At 36.0% G+C, this 18,523-nt stretch overlaps 3 protein-coding genes across 8 annotated transcripts; 2 read left to right on the forward strand and 1 right to left on the reverse strand.

Moving 5' to 3' along the window:
* Positions 1 to 1,186: 1,186 nt before the first annotated feature.
* Positions 1,187 to 5,394, forward strand: LOC110889641 (WD repeat-containing protein 44). The gene is made up of 7 exons (XM_022137205.2): positions 1,187 to 2,977; positions 3,072 to 3,162; positions 3,269 to 3,426; positions 3,567 to 3,618; positions 4,110 to 4,192; positions 4,275 to 4,368; positions 4,458 to 5,394. The coding sequence occupies exons 1-7, from the start codon at positions 1,358 to 1,360 to the stop codon at positions 5,048 to 5,050; spliced, it is 2,691 nt and encodes an 896-aa protein (XP_021992897.1). The 5' UTR covers positions 1,187 to 1,357; the 3' UTR covers positions 5,051 to 5,394.
* A 673-nt stretch (positions 5,395 to 6,067) lies between these two features.
* LOC110889640 (protochlorophyllide reductase) lies at positions 6,068 to 8,772 on the forward strand. The gene is made up of 2 exons (XM_022137203.2): positions 6,068 to 6,245; positions 7,037 to 8,772. Exons 1-2 carry the CDS (start codon positions 6,096 to 6,098, stop codon positions 8,081 to 8,083), a joined length of 1,197 nt encoding a protein of 398 aa, XP_021992895.1. The 5' UTR covers positions 6,068 to 6,095; the 3' UTR covers positions 8,084 to 8,772.
* A 3,182-nt stretch (positions 8,773 to 11,954) lies between these two features.
* Positions 11,955 to 15,886, reverse strand: LOC110889638 (carbon catabolite repressor protein 4 homolog 6-like). 6 transcript variants are annotated; one of them, XM_035979660.1, is made up of 10 exons: positions 15,546 to 15,886; positions 15,367 to 15,444; positions 15,134 to 15,230; positions 14,905 to 15,023; positions 14,166 to 14,219; positions 13,367 to 13,422; positions 12,946 to 12,978; positions 12,783 to 12,871; positions 12,607 to 12,685; positions 11,955 to 12,336 (listed from the first exon to the last, which is right to left on the reverse strand). In XM_035979660.1, exons 4-10 carry the CDS (start codon positions 14,945 to 14,947, stop codon positions 12,319 to 12,321), a joined length of 372 nt encoding a protein of 123 aa, XP_035835553.1. In that variant the 5' UTR covers positions 14,948 to 15,023; positions 15,134 to 15,230; positions 15,367 to 15,444; positions 15,546 to 15,886; the 3' UTR covers positions 11,955 to 12,318. The 6 variants fall into 6 exon arrangements, 4 of the variants coding, with proteins under 4 accessions (XP_035835553.1, XP_021992893.1, XP_021992894.1 ...); XM_022137201.2 differs by having other exon boundaries at positions 14,899 to 15,023; XM_022137202.2 differs by lacking the exon at positions 15,367 to 15,444 and having other exon boundaries at positions 15,546 to 15,860.
* Between the last annotated feature and the right edge of the window lie 2,637 nt (positions 15,887 to 18,523).

Genomic DNA, 18,523 nt, shown 5'->3' on the forward strand with positions numbered 1-18,523 from the left:
AAGTTTATGCCAATGATTTAGAGTTTATAAGATTTATATTAATTTAATTAATATTTAATAATTTAAATTAAATAATAATTATCTACAATTAAGGATGGTCTAGAATAATGACAAATATTCTTTTATTGGTTTCTTTTATTATATAGTAGATGATAACAAAATTTGATGTATAACTTAAAGATGTTTCTATTCAAAATAAAAGTTAAATAGTAAAATAAACATTAACTTTTTAAAAAGGCAATAACAATATTTGTGAATTAACTCTATTATATTATATTATATTTTGGACTATTGGACTATTCCCATCTATCTCCATTCTTTTTCTTTCCACGTTTTAATCTTTATTTTTTGAATTATGATGATATTTTGTTCATATAAAAATTGACGGTCATATAAGACACCAGAATTAACATTGATGTGATTTCTAATGTTGACTATAAAGGTTGAATACGAACTTGAAAATTTCCTATATAATATTATATAAAATATATATTTAAGAGAGAAAAGACAAATTTGAGAAACTCAAGACACTTTTCACTAAATTAATCTTATTATCATTTAACCTACAACTTCAAATGGTTAGTCTTGTGATACCTAAACATTTTTTAATAGTAAAAAGAAATTAAATAAAATTTCAATGTAATATGTAATATTGAGTTCACAAGAAAATCCTTAACTAGCGATTTGAGAAGTAATAATTAGTTGCCAGCGTCCCGAATATGCCTTAGTGATATGAAAGAGAGCGATCTACAACGTACGACCTAATAAGATAAAACAAAGACATGTGATATCGAGTTGAAAAATGAGAACACGTCAAATGATTGAAACAAAAAAATCACAAAACAACCGTCACAAGACACTGAATTACACGATCCTAAAAAGACTAATAAGAATCGAGATATTTCATCCCTAAACATCAAGATACCATCAAAAATAAATTCCCAAACTAATATTTCAACATAAACATTAATTAATTCAAAAGTTAATAAAAAACAAGACCGTTAAAATGTGTTTGAGGTATTTAATCAAGATGGAGACAATACAATTTAATTTAATTTGAAGCCTCTCTCACTATAACAAATGCATATGCAAATTATTGTACAATTATATATTTGTTTATTATTATTATTATTATTCAAAAAAAAAATTAATTATTTTTGGAATTATGATAGGTTGTCATCACACACATAAACACAACCCCAACCAAACCAAAACCAAACCAATCCCCAACTCTCTCTTCCCAGTAAAACGACACACATTTCCCCAATACGACACCGTTTCACCCCCGTCGTCTCACCGTCACCGGATCTGAGTTTTCCGACGGGCATTTTCATTCTCCGATGAGAATGCCCGAACGATGAGCAAATTTTGCAACCTAAACGACGACGTATTCAACAACAACAACAACGATAGCACCAACAACGACTGTTTTTACGAGTCACTCGATCGGATACTTTCGTCAACCACATGTTCGTCTTCTTCGTGTTCGGATGATGACGTTGACAGTGACGTGTGCGTGACGGATCTGAATTTCAGTAGGAATGGTTCGGTATCGGTCCCTAGGGTTCCGATGGGGGACTATGACGTCTGGATCTCGCAACCGTCGTCGGTGGAGGAGCGGCGCCTGCGGTTGCTCCGCCGGATGGGACTCGCCGGTGAGAAACACGTGGATTCGTCTTCTGCCGACTTAAAATTGGGTAAATCTATCTCAGCAGATCATTTAGATGTTGTTCATGTTAATCGTGTTCATAATATTGATAATGTTGATCCTGTTAGTGCTTGTAAACCTGTGATTGTTCGATCTAAATCTGCTGATCATGAACGCCGTGAGTCTGTTTGTGTTCCTGATTGTGATGATGTTAAACCTAAACCTAATTGTGATGGTAATTCGATATGTTCGGCGTCGGTAAGTGTAAATAATAATAGCGGTGATAAACGTGTGCTAGCGAAATCGCGGAGTTCACAAAGTACCGGTAATGGATCGCCTAGTAAGCCTCCGACTGGTAGAACCGTTAGGCGGAGTGATGAGATTGTTGCGAATGTGAGTGTTGATGATGATGATGATGATAATAATGATGATGACGGTGATGATGATGTTGATGAGGATGCGGTGTGTACGATTAAGAATTTGGATAACGGAAAGGAGTTTGTGGTGAAGGAGGTTAGGGAGGACGGAATGTGTGGGAATTTGAAGGAGGTTGGTACCGGGAAGCAATTGACGATGGAAGAGTTTGAAATGTGTGTTGGGCACTCGCCGATTGTTCAAGAGTTGATGAGACGGCATAATTTCGAAACTGGTGGCGTTGAGTTACCTGATGTTGGTGGTAACAACAGTGGTGGCAGTGGATCTAAATTGAAAAAGAAAGGGAGCTGGTTGAAAAGCATCAAGAACGTAGCCAGTTCGGTCACGGGGCACAAAGAAAGACGAAGCAGCGATGAACGAGACACGTCGTCGGAGAAAGGTGGGAGACGGTCCAGCTCAGCGACGGATGATAGTCAAGATGGGTCATTCCATGGTCCAGAAAGGGTACGGGTTCGACAATACGGGAAATCTTGTAAAGATCTGTCGGCTTTGTTTAAGAGTCAAGAGATTCAGGCTCATAACGGTTCGATCTGGACCATTAAGTTTAGTTTGGATGGGAAGTATCTTGCTAGTGCTGGCGAGGATTGTCTCATTCATGTTTGGGAAGTTGGTAGTTCGGAACGGAAGGGTGATCTTTTGTTTGATAAACAAGAAGATGGGAACTTGAATGTGTTATTGATGTCAAACGGGTCGCCAGAACCAACTTCTGTATCTACAAATTTGGAGAATGTGCCTGAAAGGAAACGAAGAGGACGATTATCCATAAGCCGAAAATCTATAAGTATGGATCCTATTGTAGTGCCAGATACAGTATTTGCACTATCGGAAAAGCCAATATGTTCCTTTAATGGTCACTCGGAAGATGTGCTTGATCTATCATGGTCGAAATCTCAGGTTAGCCAGCATTTTCGGTTTTGATACTTATAGTTTTAAATCAGATATAAATTTATTATGAACGTTGTTTAATCTGTGCATTTATTAATCTCAGCATTTGCTTTCATCCTCAATGGACAAAACAGTACGGTTGTGGCAGTTGTCTAGCAAGTCATGTTTAAAGATCTTTTCTCATAGTGATTATGGTAACGAAAACAACTTAAGTTCATTTATATTCTTACTACTTAAAATTTAAGAAATAAGAAGAATATTTCTTTATTATTTTTTCTGTGTTCGTGTTTTTGGATACAGTGACTTGCATCCAGTTCAATCCTGTTGATGATAGGTATTTCATCAGTGGATCTTTAGATTCCAAGGTTCGAATATGGAGTATTCCTGATCGACAAGTTGTTGATTGGAATGATTTGCATGAAATGATCACTGCTGCGTGTTATACACCCGATGGTCAGGTTGAACTCTAATTGATTACTATTGTCCATTTTATTTTACCTGAAGTAAAAAAATGTAGCAAGTTAGTTTATATTTATATGTCAAATTTAATTAATATCTGAAGGTCTTTGGTTTTCTTTTTTTTTTTTTGAAACTTAAGGCTGCACTAGTTGGTTCGTACAAGGGGAGCTGCCATTTATACAATACAACTGGTATGAGACATTTTTTTTTTGAGTAGAATGTCATTTTCGTCCCTGAGGTTTGGCCAGTTAGGGACTTTCATGCAAATGTTTGTTTTTCCGCATCTGGATCCAAAAGGATTGAAATGTTGTCATTTTCATCCAGCTCGTTAACCCAATCCGTTTCTCTCCGTTAAGTCCGGGGGTATATATTCGTCTTTTTTGTTAACTTAAAGGGCAGTTGGGTCTTGTACACTTTATGTACAAGCATTAAGCATAATGTACAAGTATTCAAAATACCCTTACTAAACAAAAAACAAAAACAAGTAGGTAAAAAGACGAAAATACCCTGACTTAACGAAGAAAAAGGATGGAGTTAATGAGCCGGGTGAAAATGGCAAGATTTCAAACCTTTTGGATCCAGATACGGAAAAACAAACATAACCTTAGGGACGAAAATGGTATTTTACTCTTTTTCTGGGTTTTGTTATCTATTTTTTTTAAATTTCTTTTTTATTTTTCAGATAATAGATTGCAGCAGAAGAGTCAGATCAACCTGCAGAATAAGAAGAAGAAGCCACATCATAAGAAAATCACAGGTTTTCAGGTGATACAACGATCATCGCTTTTTTACTGTTTTTTTTTTGTTATATTTTTAAAATACATTGCTGATTAGCATTCATATACAGTTTGCACCCGGAAGTAAATCAGAAGTGCTAATAACGTCCGCCGATTCGCGAATTCGTGTTGTTGATGGTGTTGATCTGGTCCACAAATTCAAAGGTAACGGTTTACGCAACATATTTCATTTTTGGTTTTTTTTTAAATTTTTTATTGTATGTAAGGTTATATACATTTTCGTACTGTCACAGGTTTTCGCAACACAAACAGCCAAATCTCCGCCTGCGTGTCTGCAAACGGGAGATACGTGGTGTGTGCCAGCGAGGATTCCAATGTGTACGTCTGGAAACACGAAGCTGACTCACGTGCGAGCCGAAACAAAGGTGTAACCGTCACGCAATCATACGAGCATTTCCACTGTCAAGACGTATCAATGGCTATCCCATGGCCTGGTATCAGCGACACCTGTTGGGGTTTCGGGTTAACCGATCCCGCTAGGCTAAGCGGTGACCATGAACGATTAGACGAGGAGGCGTCAACGGCTAACCACCCTCCAACACCAGAAGACGAAACCAACCGAATAGACGGTTCATTGGTTAGCAGCCCGCTTCATGGAACCATATCGAGCGCAACCAACGGTTACTTTTTCGATAGGATATCGGCTACATTTCCCGAGGAAAAGCTTGTTATGGGTAGTACTAAGAACCGGAGTCCGCGGACAAGTGTTGACTTTTCGAACGGGTTGAACGCGGGAAAGTCGGCGTGGGGTATGGTGATTGTGACGGCTGGATTACGTGGGGAGATCAGAACGTTCCAGAATTTTGGAATGCCGGTTCGGATATAAGTGGATTTTGGAAAATTGGATGGTTGTACAGATAGCTTCAAAGATTGTAATATTAGCAGGAGAGTCTTGTTTTGTTTTTGTGCTACTTCTGCGTGTTCAAATTCGGAACTGATGAAGGAGCCAGTTCTTGAGTAGGAAAAAAAATAGAGTTGTCAGGAAAAATAACAAAAGAAAAAAAGAAAAAAAAAAGTGAAGAGAATACGTTTAAGCGATGATGAATTGTAGAGACTTGGAGATATTAATTTGTATTTTTATGATTCATTTCTTGTGTATTCAGTCTGTGTATCTTCTTTTAACTTATCTTGTGTTGGTGGAAATGAATGAATTATTGATTGTGTATACAACTACCCTGTGTTTTTTCCATCATTATTCGACCTTTTGGTGCTACAAATTCACTATTCTGTGCTCGTTTGGCTTATAACCTTGAGAAATACTCTTCTGTTCTCATTTATCCAAGTTAGTCGATTAGCGTTTGACCTATGAATTGAACCTCGAGAAATACTCTTCAGTTCTCATTTATCCAAGTTAATCGCTTAGCGTTTGACCTTTGAATCTTCAATTCAAAGTTTAAACACTTAAAATAGCTTATATTCATATAATAAAACCAAGATAAAAATAATAAACAAATAAACTCAAGATAAAAATAATAAACAATAGTAAATATGAGCGAGCAGAAATTTGAATGCGTCTATCTACCGTTAGTCGTATTTTAATATTTTTATTTTAAGAGAGTTTTCTAAAATTATTATTATAATATTAGTATTTTGTTTTATATTATCCACTATTTGATCTCCCATCCCACTGCCCATAACTCTGGAAGTAAAAAACATATGCATTGGAGAGTGCACCTTAACATCTTCAAAGTCACGTGCCTGCAATCCAAATCTCTTTTCCTGATTGGTTACTTCAAACATACAAATTATCCACTTTGATTTCCAAAAATAGTAAAAACTAAAAACACATAACCACCACTACAACTATATAAACAAACCCAATATCAACCAACATATTCACCACCATCAACTTTATAATATTCCAATTAGCAATGGCTCTCCAAGCGACCTCATTCTTCGTTCACAATCTTGTAAACTTGCCGGGAAAGACCAATGCAACTTTAAAGGATTCAACCTTTCTTGGGGGTTCGCTTACCGATCACCGTAAACTTGATCTCGGTTCATCCGCTTCAAGAAGCAAGGTACGTAAATTGTCATGGGCGGATCTATGTTATGTTTAGCATGGAAAATATATCCACTAACTTAACAATGGCGCCGCTTTGAGGGGGGGGGGGACTTTTCACTCAGTAGTGTTATATATGTAGTTTTCATATCAGATTTTTTTGGGTATATACGTTTTCAACCCCCGGTTCTATAGAAATTTTGAGTATATACGTTTTCGACGGGGGTCGAAAACGTCAAGCTTCGCCACTGCTTAATAACTTATATATACATCAAGAAGCAAGGTACGTGAGGCGAATTTATGTTATGTTTAACACGGAAAATATGTCGACTAACTTAGTATCTTATATATATAGTGAAAAGCTCCAACTATATTCAAGGTCCCTAGATAACTTTAAGAATATCTTCATAACTTTTTAAACACTTGAAAATTATTTAAAATCTCCCCTAATTACAAAGCATTTATTTATTACATATTACATATTTTTATTATACAAATGGATTTAAGTTATAATATAAATGATTAATGTATATACTATTTTTTTTTTGCCTCTAGATAAATATTGTAATTAAACACAAATCTTACTAGGTTATAACCCTTTGTATTACATATGTTGAATAAAGAAAAATTCAAATACTTGCCGATACTGATGAGGATTAAATTTAAGTATTATATAATGATATTTTATTTTTTAGACGCTTTTCAAATGTCCGAGTAAAATTGTGTCGTGTATGATCAAAATATACAATTTAACGAAGTTTATAGATACGAAAGCATTATGAATAAAATGACTAATTTTATTCTTTGCAGATAGAGTTCACTAGAAGAAAAGTGTACAAAACTCAATCTGTAGCCACTACAAGTACTCCTCCGGTGACCCGAGCAGCACCGGAGGAGAAAAAAACATTACGAAAAGGGACCGTAATCATAACCGGAGCATCCTCCGGTCTTGGCCTCGCCACCGCGAAAGCCTTAGCCGAAACCGGAAAATGGCACGTGATCATGGCATGTAGAGACTTTCTAAAAGCAGAAAGAGCCGCAAAATCAGCCGGAATATCAAAAGAAAACTACACAGTAATGCATCTAGACCTAGCATCATTCGATAGCGTCCGCCAATTCGTCGCTAACTTCAAGCAATCGGGCCAACCCCTAGACGTTCTAGTATGCAACGCCGCGGTATACCAACCAACCGCGAAAGAACCAACCTTCACAGCTGATGGAATAGAGCTAAGTGTGGGAACTAACCATTTGGGACACTTTCTTCTATCCAGATTATTGCTTGATGACATGAAAAAGTCCGATTACCCGTCGAAAAGACTTATAATAGTTGGGTCTATTACTGGAAACACCAACACTTTAGCAGGAAATGTACCTCCAAAAGCAAGCTTAGGTGACATGAGGGGTTTAGCAGGCGGATTAAACGGGTTAAACAGCTCAACGATGATTGATGGAGGCAAATTCGACGGTGCAAAGGCGTATAAAGATAGTAAGATATGTAACATGCTTACCATGCAAGAGTTTCATAGGAGATACCATGAAGAAACTGGAATTACATTTGCTTCTTTGTACCCGGGGTGCATTGCGACAACCGGGCTGTTTAGGGAACATATTCCCCTCTTTAGGTTGTTGTTTCCTCCTTTCCAGAAGTTTATAACAAAAGGGTATGTGTCGGAAGAGGAATCGGGTAAGCGGCTTGCGCAGGTTGTGAGTGATCCGAGCTTGACGAAATCGGGTGTGTATTGGAGCTGGAACAAGGATTCGGCTTCGTTCGAGAATCAGTTGTCGGAAGAAGCAAGTGATGTGAGCAAGGCTAGGAAAGTGTGGGAGATAAGTGAGAAGATTGTTGGGTTGGCTTGAGTTTGAGTTGGTTGTTAATGAAGTGAAGTTTGGTGATGTACATTTTGTTTTTAGTTTCAACTAGGGTTAACTCCCCGGCGCGTTGCAGCCGAGGGCTTACATATTAAACACAATAGAAGTACACGACGTTGCGGCATGTTTTCCTACAATACCAACAATCGCTTTAACAATTAAAGCGATGTTAAATGTATCGATGTCGATTTGACCCGTAACATTTGAAAGATTAAACATAAATGTATCAGTGCCGATTTAATTCATTACAATACGAACAGTTGCTTTAACAATTAAAAGATTAAACTTAAATGTACAACTTTTTAGAGAAAGTAGAATAAAGGTATTTAAATCAACATGTTCTATATGTCAAACATGGTTTCTCCATACACTTATTCAAATGTTATACAAATATTAGATCTAACATATTATAGAAAACTCACACTCAGCTTTATTTTGAAGTAAAATACTATATATTGAGTTTATATAATGAGTTTAAGGAAGTCAATAAACCTTGATTTTTATTGAATGATAAATAATCATTTTTATTTCATTTTTTTATAATTTCACACCAAACGTTATTTTATGATTAACAATCCAAACTCCACTCAAAATATTCATTTAAAGATTTAAAAACAATTCTGACTTGTCACGTGAAATTGTTTCCTTCATTTGCATTCCCAATATATCAAAGCTGTCACTAAGTGTGGGTACATCGAGATATGGAATGACGGTCAAATTAAATGGTTTTTGATAATTATCTTCACATCCGAAAAGTGCTACAATTTTCTTTATTATTACACAAACAACAAAATAAAATCCGGTGAAGATAATTACACAAACAACATTTAGTTTTGAGTCACCCTAAACTTTATTATCTTTCATTTATTTTTTTAGTTTCCAACCATTACTCATCATTTAGTTTTGGTCAACTCAACGTATTTTGATTACCCACTTTGTTTTGTGGCTAATGTATTTTGACAACCCACACTCGAACTCCAATCTAACCCAAAAATCTTCCAAAATCATATATGATTCTTACATCACCGTCTATCCACCATCGTCCTCCTCCGCACACACACTCATCATTACTAACCATCACTCAAACTTAAAAACCAAGTATCAAACAAAAACTCAAAAAACAAAGAACAAAAACTCAAAAACAAAACCAAAAACAAAACCGAAAACATAGGCTTAGTTGTTTAAAGAGGAAGTTGCAAGGGGGATGCAGGTTCAGACCTACCATCCAACATCATGCATGCCCCTTTCATGAATGTTCAAGTAAATTTGTCAACTCATCAAAGCTAGAATCAAAGTGGACACCGACAATGTAATCGGCATAGGCAGCTCAACACCATCAAGTACAAACCACTGAGCAAAACAACACCACCAAACCAACATCAGCGGCGTACACCGGCAACGTCACCGGAGGTAAGGATTTTATACCCAAAAAAGGGTACAACCCCACAACCAAGAGTACAAACCCCTTCATGCATAAAACACTTCCCAAACATCATGTACTACACCAAGAACCCAACACCCAAACAAAAATGGCGGCAGACGGTGTAAACATGAGACATCGACACCGTCAACGGCACCTCAACAAAAAACCACGAAAACTTACATAAATAACCACAACACCAAACTGACAACGTCCGCACATTGTGTAAACACGAGACAACGGCACCGTCACCAACACCTCAACAACATGAAGCAAAAACCACTAAAACCGACATAAATCGGTAGAGAATCGTAGTCACCGGAGGGAACTTATTTATAGAGAGAGAAAGAAGACAGAATGAATCTGAGAATGTGAATTACATATGGAAAGAGATATGTGGGGTTTTATACCCAAATTTGAGTACAACCCTATTAGCAAGAGTACAACTCCTACCATGTATAAAACACATCTAAAGCGTGATGTACAACACCGAATAGCCTATCCTTGTTGCTAATTCATAATAGTAAATAAGGATATTGTTCACTCTCTTTTGTTGAGAAGAGTATGGGAAATTATGAATTAGATATGAAACTTTTGATATCTATTTATGTGTATTAGAATCAAATACAAAGGATCCTAATTGTAAGAAGGATTTATAGAGTGATAAGTGTCCAATAACCTAAAAAAACCCACCATACAAAAAAAACCCCACTACAAAAAAAAAAAAAAAAAACCCTTAAACATCCACCACCATCAAAAACCTGAACCCCACCCCCCCACATCACCCACCCAAAAAAAAAATTTTTTTTTTTTTGCCGAGGGGGTGGGGGGTGGGTGTTTAGTTTTTTTTAGATTTTTTTTAGGTTTTTGGGGGGTGGGAGTGGGGGTGGGGGGGCTAGGTTTTTTTAGGTTTGGGGGGGGTTAGGTTTTTTGGAGGTTTTTTTTGGTGAGGTATAGTTTTTTTTTTGTTTTTTTTTTTGCCGGGGGGGGGGGGGGGTTAGGTTTTTTTTAGGTTTTTGGGGGGTGGGGTGGGGGGGGGGGTTAGGTTTTTTGGGGTTTTTTTGTTGAGGTATTTTTTTTTTTGTTTTTTTTGGCCGGGGGGGGGGGGTTAGGTTTTTGGGTGGGGGGGGGGGTTAGGTTTTTGGGTGGTGGTGGGGGTGGGTGTTTTGGTTTTTGGTGGTGATGTAGTGGGTTTAGTTTTAGCTTATTGGACACTTGTCACTCTATAAATCCTTCTTACACTTATTACAATTAGAAGCCTTTGTAGAATAACTTGACCCCTATTTATGTTTAGGTGATACGGTTTAGGAGGTGTGGAGTACGGGTACTTGTTCTTACGGTTATGATTAGACTTAGTAACTTCTATGGTACTAAGGAGCGAAGATGATAATTACACAACCTATACACATATATCATTAATTAAATATGAATGTTATACGTACATCATATTGGATTTTTTTTAATAAAGTCGACACTTTTAAAAAAATGTTTACAAAACTATACTCAAGTTCAAAAGAATAAAGTTCCTGACTGACCCCTTAGAGGGGAGGTCCACTTTACGCCCGGTGGACATCCTTGTGTTTGGATGGGAAGGGGGGAAACACGCTTGTGTAGATCTAACTGGAGTCTTCCCCCTTGTCGGGCTCAAGGACAAGGGCTTTGTCATAGGGCAAGCGGTGCTCAAGGCAGAGGCAAGCAAAGTGGCATAACATGAGAAAGCCTGCCTGGAGAATCAACATGTGTTCGTCCCGTTTGCGTTTGATACCTTTGGTGGTCTTGCTCCTGACGCTGTGCGACTTTTGAATCGGGTTCAAAAAGTTAATAGTAATTCTTCGTCGCTTTAACACCTCGAAAAATTTGCGTCCTATAAAGTAATGACACGTGTCATAAGTTTGCACGTGGTAATAAATACTACAGAGGGACACTACAAGAAATTTGGTTCTTTACCAACACAAAGTATATGTGGGAAAAAGCATATAATATATTGGTAGTTGTCTTTACCTACATATAAAATAAGTGTAATGATGTGTAGGCTCATGACCGTGGATATAGGTCATTACCTACACATAAGTTATATGTAGGCATATAGCAAGCTATACCTACACATATATGTGTGGCTAAAAGCCATTTATATGTGTGGTTAAAGGTACAACAATTTCTTTAGAAGACATCTGACGTGGCAACTGACGTGGAATCCGACGTGGCAGATGACGTGGCATGAATATATGTGTGGGTAAAATTAATCTTATGTGTAGGTAAAAGTAATATTATGTGTAGGTAAATGTTGAAGATGTGTAGGCATTGATCTTAAATTGTGTTGAAAAAAAATCGTTGATGTGTTGGTAAATATATTTTAAAGTGTAGGCATTAACCACACTATATGTAGATAAAAATATTCAATATATACAAACAAATACAAAAGCAATATGGAAACATACGAAAACAAATTAAGATTCTTAATTAAACTAATAAACATCAATCTTACAAACAACCAATAAAAGTACCAGTTCATCCGGTGGACGGCTACTTTGCCATAGTAACATGAAAAAAAAAACTCTGAATATAAACAAAATCAACTGCTTACAATTGACACAGGTCCATTCAACAATATGTTTCATAATCAACATGAATTGCACACTTCTAGGTGTCAATTTCTCTCCACCTGATGTGATAAACTCCCAACTTTTCCAATTTGGAGAATGGTTGCAGCTGGCGACAATCATGTTGTGCTTGGCTTGTGAAGTTGGTGGCTCCTTGACTTGTCTCTCATCACCATTCTAATTGGTCCCTATGATTGAGTTTTTCACATCAAGGGTTTCACCTACAAAATCAATCAAACAACATTAATAGAAATTTGCGGCTTATTACATCATCAGAAATTTTCGATATGGGTCAAGATAAATTAGCTTGGTTACCGAATACAAATTTTGACGAATTAAAACAGAAAGTTATATAATTAATAACATTATTTTTTATACAAAAGGAATTAGTAGATTGTATGCTTTAATCCATTTAACCCATTTAGCATGTTAGGGATAAAACCCATAGAATCAACAGGCATTTCAGTAAGTAAATGGTATTGAAAAGTCACCTCTAGGACTGCTGTGGGAGATTGGGTAGCATTATCAACTGATGTGGGAGATTGGGTAGCATTATCAATGGACTTGCTTCTACATAAACAAAAAAGAATGAGAGAGATTTATTAATCAGCTATTGATTTTTAGTTAGAATAATATCCACATAGTTTTGTGATACAATGATACATACCTGAAATTAGAGAAAACCAGTCTTTTGGGATAAATTTCAGCAGAATATTGTCCTGATATCTTATCTCTAGGCAGTTCAGACATGTTTAACTGTATTCAGAAGTACACTTAGCAGGCAATCATAGTAATAGGTATTTGTTTTGAAAACCAGAAGGTTACTTAACCTTTTGCTCGGATATGAAGTTGTACAGTGAACTCTGCAGCATAAGAAAGAAAGAAACAGCTATTGAGAATTTGAGATATAAAGTACGATTGAAGTTTAAGGTACCTAAAATATAAGATACCTTTGGGTTGAATTAAAATATCCACATAGAACAAGAGTTGCATCATCCCAAAGCTTTGATGTAGCATAAGCTCTTTCTAGAAGTATCCTAACCTATTGGTTCGGTCGGGTCAAGACAGGTTCGGGTCAATCATAAAAAAGGGTTGATTTCGTTTGGATCGAAACGGGTCCGGGTCGGAACGGATCCGGGTCAGCACGGTTTCGGTTCCGGTCGGGTCAGGTCAGTTTTTTTTTTTTTTTTTACAATATAACTTTGGTCAAATTACTTCTTTTTACCCATTACCCGATCCACTTAAACTTACAGTATCACTGGTGCCAAGAATGATTGCCAAATCCCCTGGTGTATTGATCGTTAATCCTGTCAAATTTTGTTTCCCTTTAGTATATATGTATCAAGTTTGACTTTCACAAGTCAAAGAATACGACGATTAACCCGTTTGACGATATTAAATGTAAAAAACAAAGATAAGAAATGGGCTGATCAATGAGAGTTATCTCCTTTTCCTTTGACCAATCAATTTTTTTCATGCTTTTTTAATTTATTTAATTCTTTACACCACTATTAACATAATGCCCATATCCCCACTACACCCATTTTAGAAAAATACCCCATTGCTGACTGGGCTGCCACATGCCGCACAACACCCAAAGGTGGAGCATTATTCACCCAACGACTACACATGGTCTAACCGACTAATAAACAAGAAACAATAGAAAATTAAATTAATCAAAGTCCATCGTTGACTTTGCAAGCCAAATGATTTATGGGTCAAATAAAAATTAGTTATAACTTATAAGACAAAAAAGTCTAAATTATTTAAAGAAAATATCATTTTAATACTATTGTTTTGGTAATCATAATTACTTATCACTTATCAGTAATTAAAAAACATTTTTTTAATAAATTAACTAAAGAGTGTTTGTAGGTTAACAAAACCCGATCAACCTGCCCATCTTGCTGGCTCTAATAATTGCATTTATCCATAAAAATATTTATTGCATGATGGTATAAGTGTTAACACTGAACTCTATATAAATATTTTACATTTTAAAGATCGAAAGCAGACTATAAAGGATAATAGAACGAAGAAAGTAACTTACTGGGGAGGGGCGGAAGAATTTCATGATCTTTGTAATAGAAACCTAGCTTTCCACCTGAAAACGGTTACAGTCATTTGCGATGCCTTAACAAATAAACATTTGTGTGCCTATATGTGTGTATATATACAGGGGTGTGTTCATTACAGTAGAGAACCATGAAAAGCACTCGTACGTATTGTTGATCAGATATGGTGGGAGAGATTACAGGGGGCATTAGGTGACTACATAACCACCTTATATATCACATTTAAGGCGATGTTTAAGAGGTACTAAATCTATACGACTTGAGTAAAGGGATCTAATCTTACCAAAACCAAACATGGAGTGTGACTTGGGCACTTGGGCCGTATTGTATCAATGGCCCATAATAAATTCTGTTATTAGATAATAGTTGACTTTAATTACACATAATACAGTGGCTTATCGAAAATCAACACAATCAAAAATCTACATATAAACACACATGTAGTATGGGCTGTAGGGTGGGCCAACTCAAGCATTGAAGCCTCACGGTGATACAATAAAACAAACATGAACTTTAAACCCTAGCCCCCAACAAATCATCTTCCTCACAAACAAATTCTGCAACTCTAAAACTCATTTACACAGCCGCAACAACATCAACCAGCATCCTTTTTCTTCTTTAGGTATCCTATTTTTCTCAGGGGTATCCTCTTATTTGCTTAGGGGTATCCTACACTTAAAACGGAAAAAAAAAAACCAAAAAAAATACCCTTACGAGTCGAAGTTGAGGGGTAGCACGGGCTACCCTTAGAGCCCATATAAGTCCGCCCCTGGTCCTGCTTGTTGTACCAGTTTTATGAACTTCACCAAATCATATATCCCCTCAAAATTGTACTGAAAATATCAGAATCAATCAAATGCATTAGTAAAACTAAAACACACATAGGTGGTATCAAAACACATTAACTGAATACTTTTCGCAATTAATTTTAATTACTTTATACCTTCCCAGGAGATGGTTCATGCCCATTCCAAAATACATAAGTTTGTATGACATCTAAACCTCCATCCTTAGCTTTTTTTTATAAGGTCAGGCCACATCTGCACACACAGGAAACACATTTCAGGAAAATCAAGAAATGTCTGGGGAAAAATTGATTGCTATATATTAATTAGGAGTTTAGGACCAAAATAAACCAAAATTTTAAAGAAACCCATATGAGAAAAAAAACCTAACTTTTCAAGCACAAAGATTCAAATCCTAGAAAATGGGCAATGGCTCCGCTACTTGAAATTTACATATAATGATAGCATCCTACACACCGAACATTAACAACACAATGATTTGATACTTATACAAAACCCTAATTTTCACAAAAAAAATGATGACCGCAACCCCAAAATATATAAATCAACCTGAGACTTTTGTTGTCGTTCTCTGTAAACATAGGGTTTTTCAATTTCTTTAGCGTCATGGGAAGCATTTGCCACTCCTGATAAAGATACGCGCTATGTTTCAACACCATTTTTTCGTTGAACAGATGGTGATTCGATGTTGAAAGTGACGATTTAGATGGACAACCGATTGTGATTACTGTTATGAATGATTATCGAGACGAACTGGTTATAGATGAAAACCGTAGTTTACAAGATCGTGGGCAGGTCAAAGTGAATCTAGAATAACTGTGAAAAAACCTTCCCCTCCCTTCTAGAAGCTTTTCATGAATTAGAAGATTTAAATTCATCTCGATCCAATGGCTCACATTGCATATTGTTGTCTAAAAATAAGCCTTGATGGCTTGTGAGCCTTTTATTTATAAAGTTTTTATTTAATAAAATATATATAATATTTATTATTTATCAAACTAAGAGGCTATTTGTCAACTTTTGAATGGTTAAGTGCTGAATTAGTAAAAGATTTTAACCATCAAGTGTTGAACCAGTAACAGGTCTAAACCATTAAGATCAAGCATAATGCTTAACCGTTCAGAGGCAAATGTCTGACCAATTCAGATTAGAGATCTTGACTATTAAGACTCAGTATAATACTTAACCATTCAGAGGTATTTGTCTGAACCATTCATACATATGCTCGCGAAACAAATAGTCTGAACCATTAACTACTGAACAAGTAAGAGGTCAAAACCATTAAGAGGCTCATTAAGAGGTAAACAAACATCCCTTAAACTATATATATATATATATATATATATATATATATATATATATATATATATATATATAATGTTATATAATTAAAAGTTTGAAAAAATAAATTATTACAATTAATATAAATTAATTAATAAATAAAGTACGAGCCGAGTCGGAGCTTCAAAAACTACCAACGAACCGAGCTTGAGCTTTAGATTGAGCTCGGAGCGCTCATAATTTATTTTTTATGTGTCCAATATATACACATATTGAACATTTCTAAATATGTGCAACTATTTTTTTGCCACGCCAACTTAAAAAAAGATTTAATTATTTATTTTATATGTATTCAATATCTACACATATTGTACATTTTTAAATATGTGTAGATATTTGTTTTGTCAGATCATCTAAAAATATATATTTACTTACTTTATAAGTATGTAATATCTACACATATTGTACATTTTTAATCATGTGTAGGTATTTAATTTACCACGTCATTTTTTTTAAGAAGTATATATATTCACTTAGTTTATCTACATATTTTTTTTTATTTCTTATGTGTTGGTAAACATAATCATTTACCTACATATATATTAGTTTTTTACATATGTGTAGATAATTTAGCTACACATGACAAAAATTTGCTACATATGTAGGTAATTTTGGGGGGGAAATTTTCCCACCAACACCAAGTGTGGCTATAATGTATTACCAACACATATTAAGTGTTAATCATTATGAAAATATATCACCAACTATTACCCACACATATACAAACATGTGTAGGTAAATACCCACACATTAACATGTGTAGGTAGATTATGTATGGGTAAACACCCCAATTTCTTGTAGTGGGACTAAAGTTGACAAACATAGAAAGTATGTGAATTCAAGGGTTCAAAATGTCAACAAGGGATAAATATACTTTACAGTAACCCTACATGATGCTCGTACCTTCAAACGAATGAATCATGGATCATACGGAACGAAATGTGGAAGAAGGTGAGAGATTACAAGCTACAGGGGTTAAATGTGTCAACATGTTTAAATTGTACCTCTGAGTGACCCTTTAACAAATCCGAGGCTTTGTGACGGCAAAATATGCTCACTAGAATGCACGATATAAATTTCATCAAGTTCCGTTATAAAATGAGAAAGTTATGATCGAATTCGTACATGAGGGGTTAAAAGCGTCAAAATTGAAAGTTATGACTTTTCAGGTAGTAATAAACTAACCGAGGATTAATAAGTTGGGAAAAACTCACGAGGCCCTTATACGTAAATAAGAAAGGCCCAAAGTGCAAAGTTACCCCTTCGAAACGCCAAGAGCCAGCTGCAATAATGAAAAAGATTGAAAAAAAATCTTACAGCAGGCCTCAGGCGGGCCGCGTAAGAGTTATCCCAAGTTTATGCGGGCCGCGTGGACAGTAAAAGATATGGGTTCTGACAGGAAGATTCAGGCGGGCCGCGTAAAGGTTGAAGGACCTTTGACGCGGGCCGCGTCAGCCTCCCAGATACAGAAAAAAGGCAATAGCAGCACTGTTTGGTGTTTTAACCGACTTAAACCATTATTGCAACAGCATGGACGACCCCTAAACGACCCCTAGGACTCAGAGACACTTGTTGATGATCTGGTTACACTTGTAGACTTGTGGGTCATGATCTAATGCATCCATGATCACTATAAAAGGCCATGAGATGCAACCATTGTAACCACACCTTCATTCAACACTTTTGATCATTTCTGGAGCTCAAGTGTCTTCACTAAGCATCTCTGGTCGTGCATAGGACTTCAGTAAGTGTGCTTAACCCTTCTTAGTTAAGTTTTTGCTTAGTTTTAGTTTAAAAGTCAATCTGTCGTAATTAACGATTGACTTAACGATTAATCACAAATGGTCCAGTGATTAGTCGAATCAAAGATAGTTATATGTTGGTAATTATGTGGGCATTAAACCCTTAAAAGGGCACCCTCTGATTCCCACTCTAACTAGTCCAAATGTCGGGTCAAAGTTGCTTAGAAAAAGTCAACAGAATGCTAATTTTCGATTTAACGCATAATTGACAATGTAGATGGCATGTAACCTGTTTTATCACTCATATAACTTGATAATAAGTATTATAACTGGTCTAAGCTTGTTTGATCCGACCATTTACTGTTTTGACCCGGTTCGGAACTGAAAGTCGCAAAACTTTGACTTTTGCTTTGACTTCAGTTCTGACCCAATTTGGTATGACTT

This window comes from Helianthus annuus, chromosome 11 (genome assembly GCF_002127325.2).
Source record: "Helianthus annuus cultivar XRQ/B chromosome 11, HanXRQr2.0-SUNRISE, whole genome shotgun sequence".
In the NCBI taxonomy this organism is placed as follows: domain Eukaryota; kingdom Viridiplantae; phylum Streptophyta; class Magnoliopsida; order Asterales; family Asteraceae; genus Helianthus; species Helianthus annuus.

Coding starts and splice junctions, on each gene's coding strand:
- LOC110889641 (XM_022137205.2), top strand. CDS start 1,358: ATGAGCAAATTTTGCAACCTAAACGACGACGTATTCAACAACAACAAC. Junction 3,163..3,268: donor CTTTTCTCATAGTGATTATG/GTAACGAAAACA, acceptor TTTTGGATACAG/TGACTTGCATCCAGTTCAAT. Junction 4,193..4,274: donor AGAAAATCACAGGTTTTCAG/GTGATACAACGA, acceptor ATTCATATACAG/TTTGCACCCGGAAGTAAATC.
- LOC110889640 (XM_022137203.2), top strand. CDS start 6,096: ATGGCTCTCCAAGCGACCTCATTCTTCGTTCACAATCTTGTAAACTTG. Junction 6,246..7,036: donor CATCCGCTTCAAGAAGCAAG/GTACGTAAATTG, acceptor TATTCTTTGCAG/ATAGAGTTCACTAGAAGAAA.
- LOC110889638 (XM_022137201.2), bottom strand. CDS start 14,947: ATGGGCTCTAAGGGTAGCCCGTGCTACCCCTCAACTTCGACTCGTAAG. Junction 14,220..14,898: donor CTCAACTTCGACTCGTAAGG/GTATTTTTTTTG, acceptor AACCGTTTTCAG/GTGGAAAGCTAGGTTTCTAT. Junction 13,423..14,165: donor AATTCTTCCGCCCCTCCCCA/GTAAGTTACTTT, acceptor AAAATTTGACAG/GATTAACGATCAATACACCA.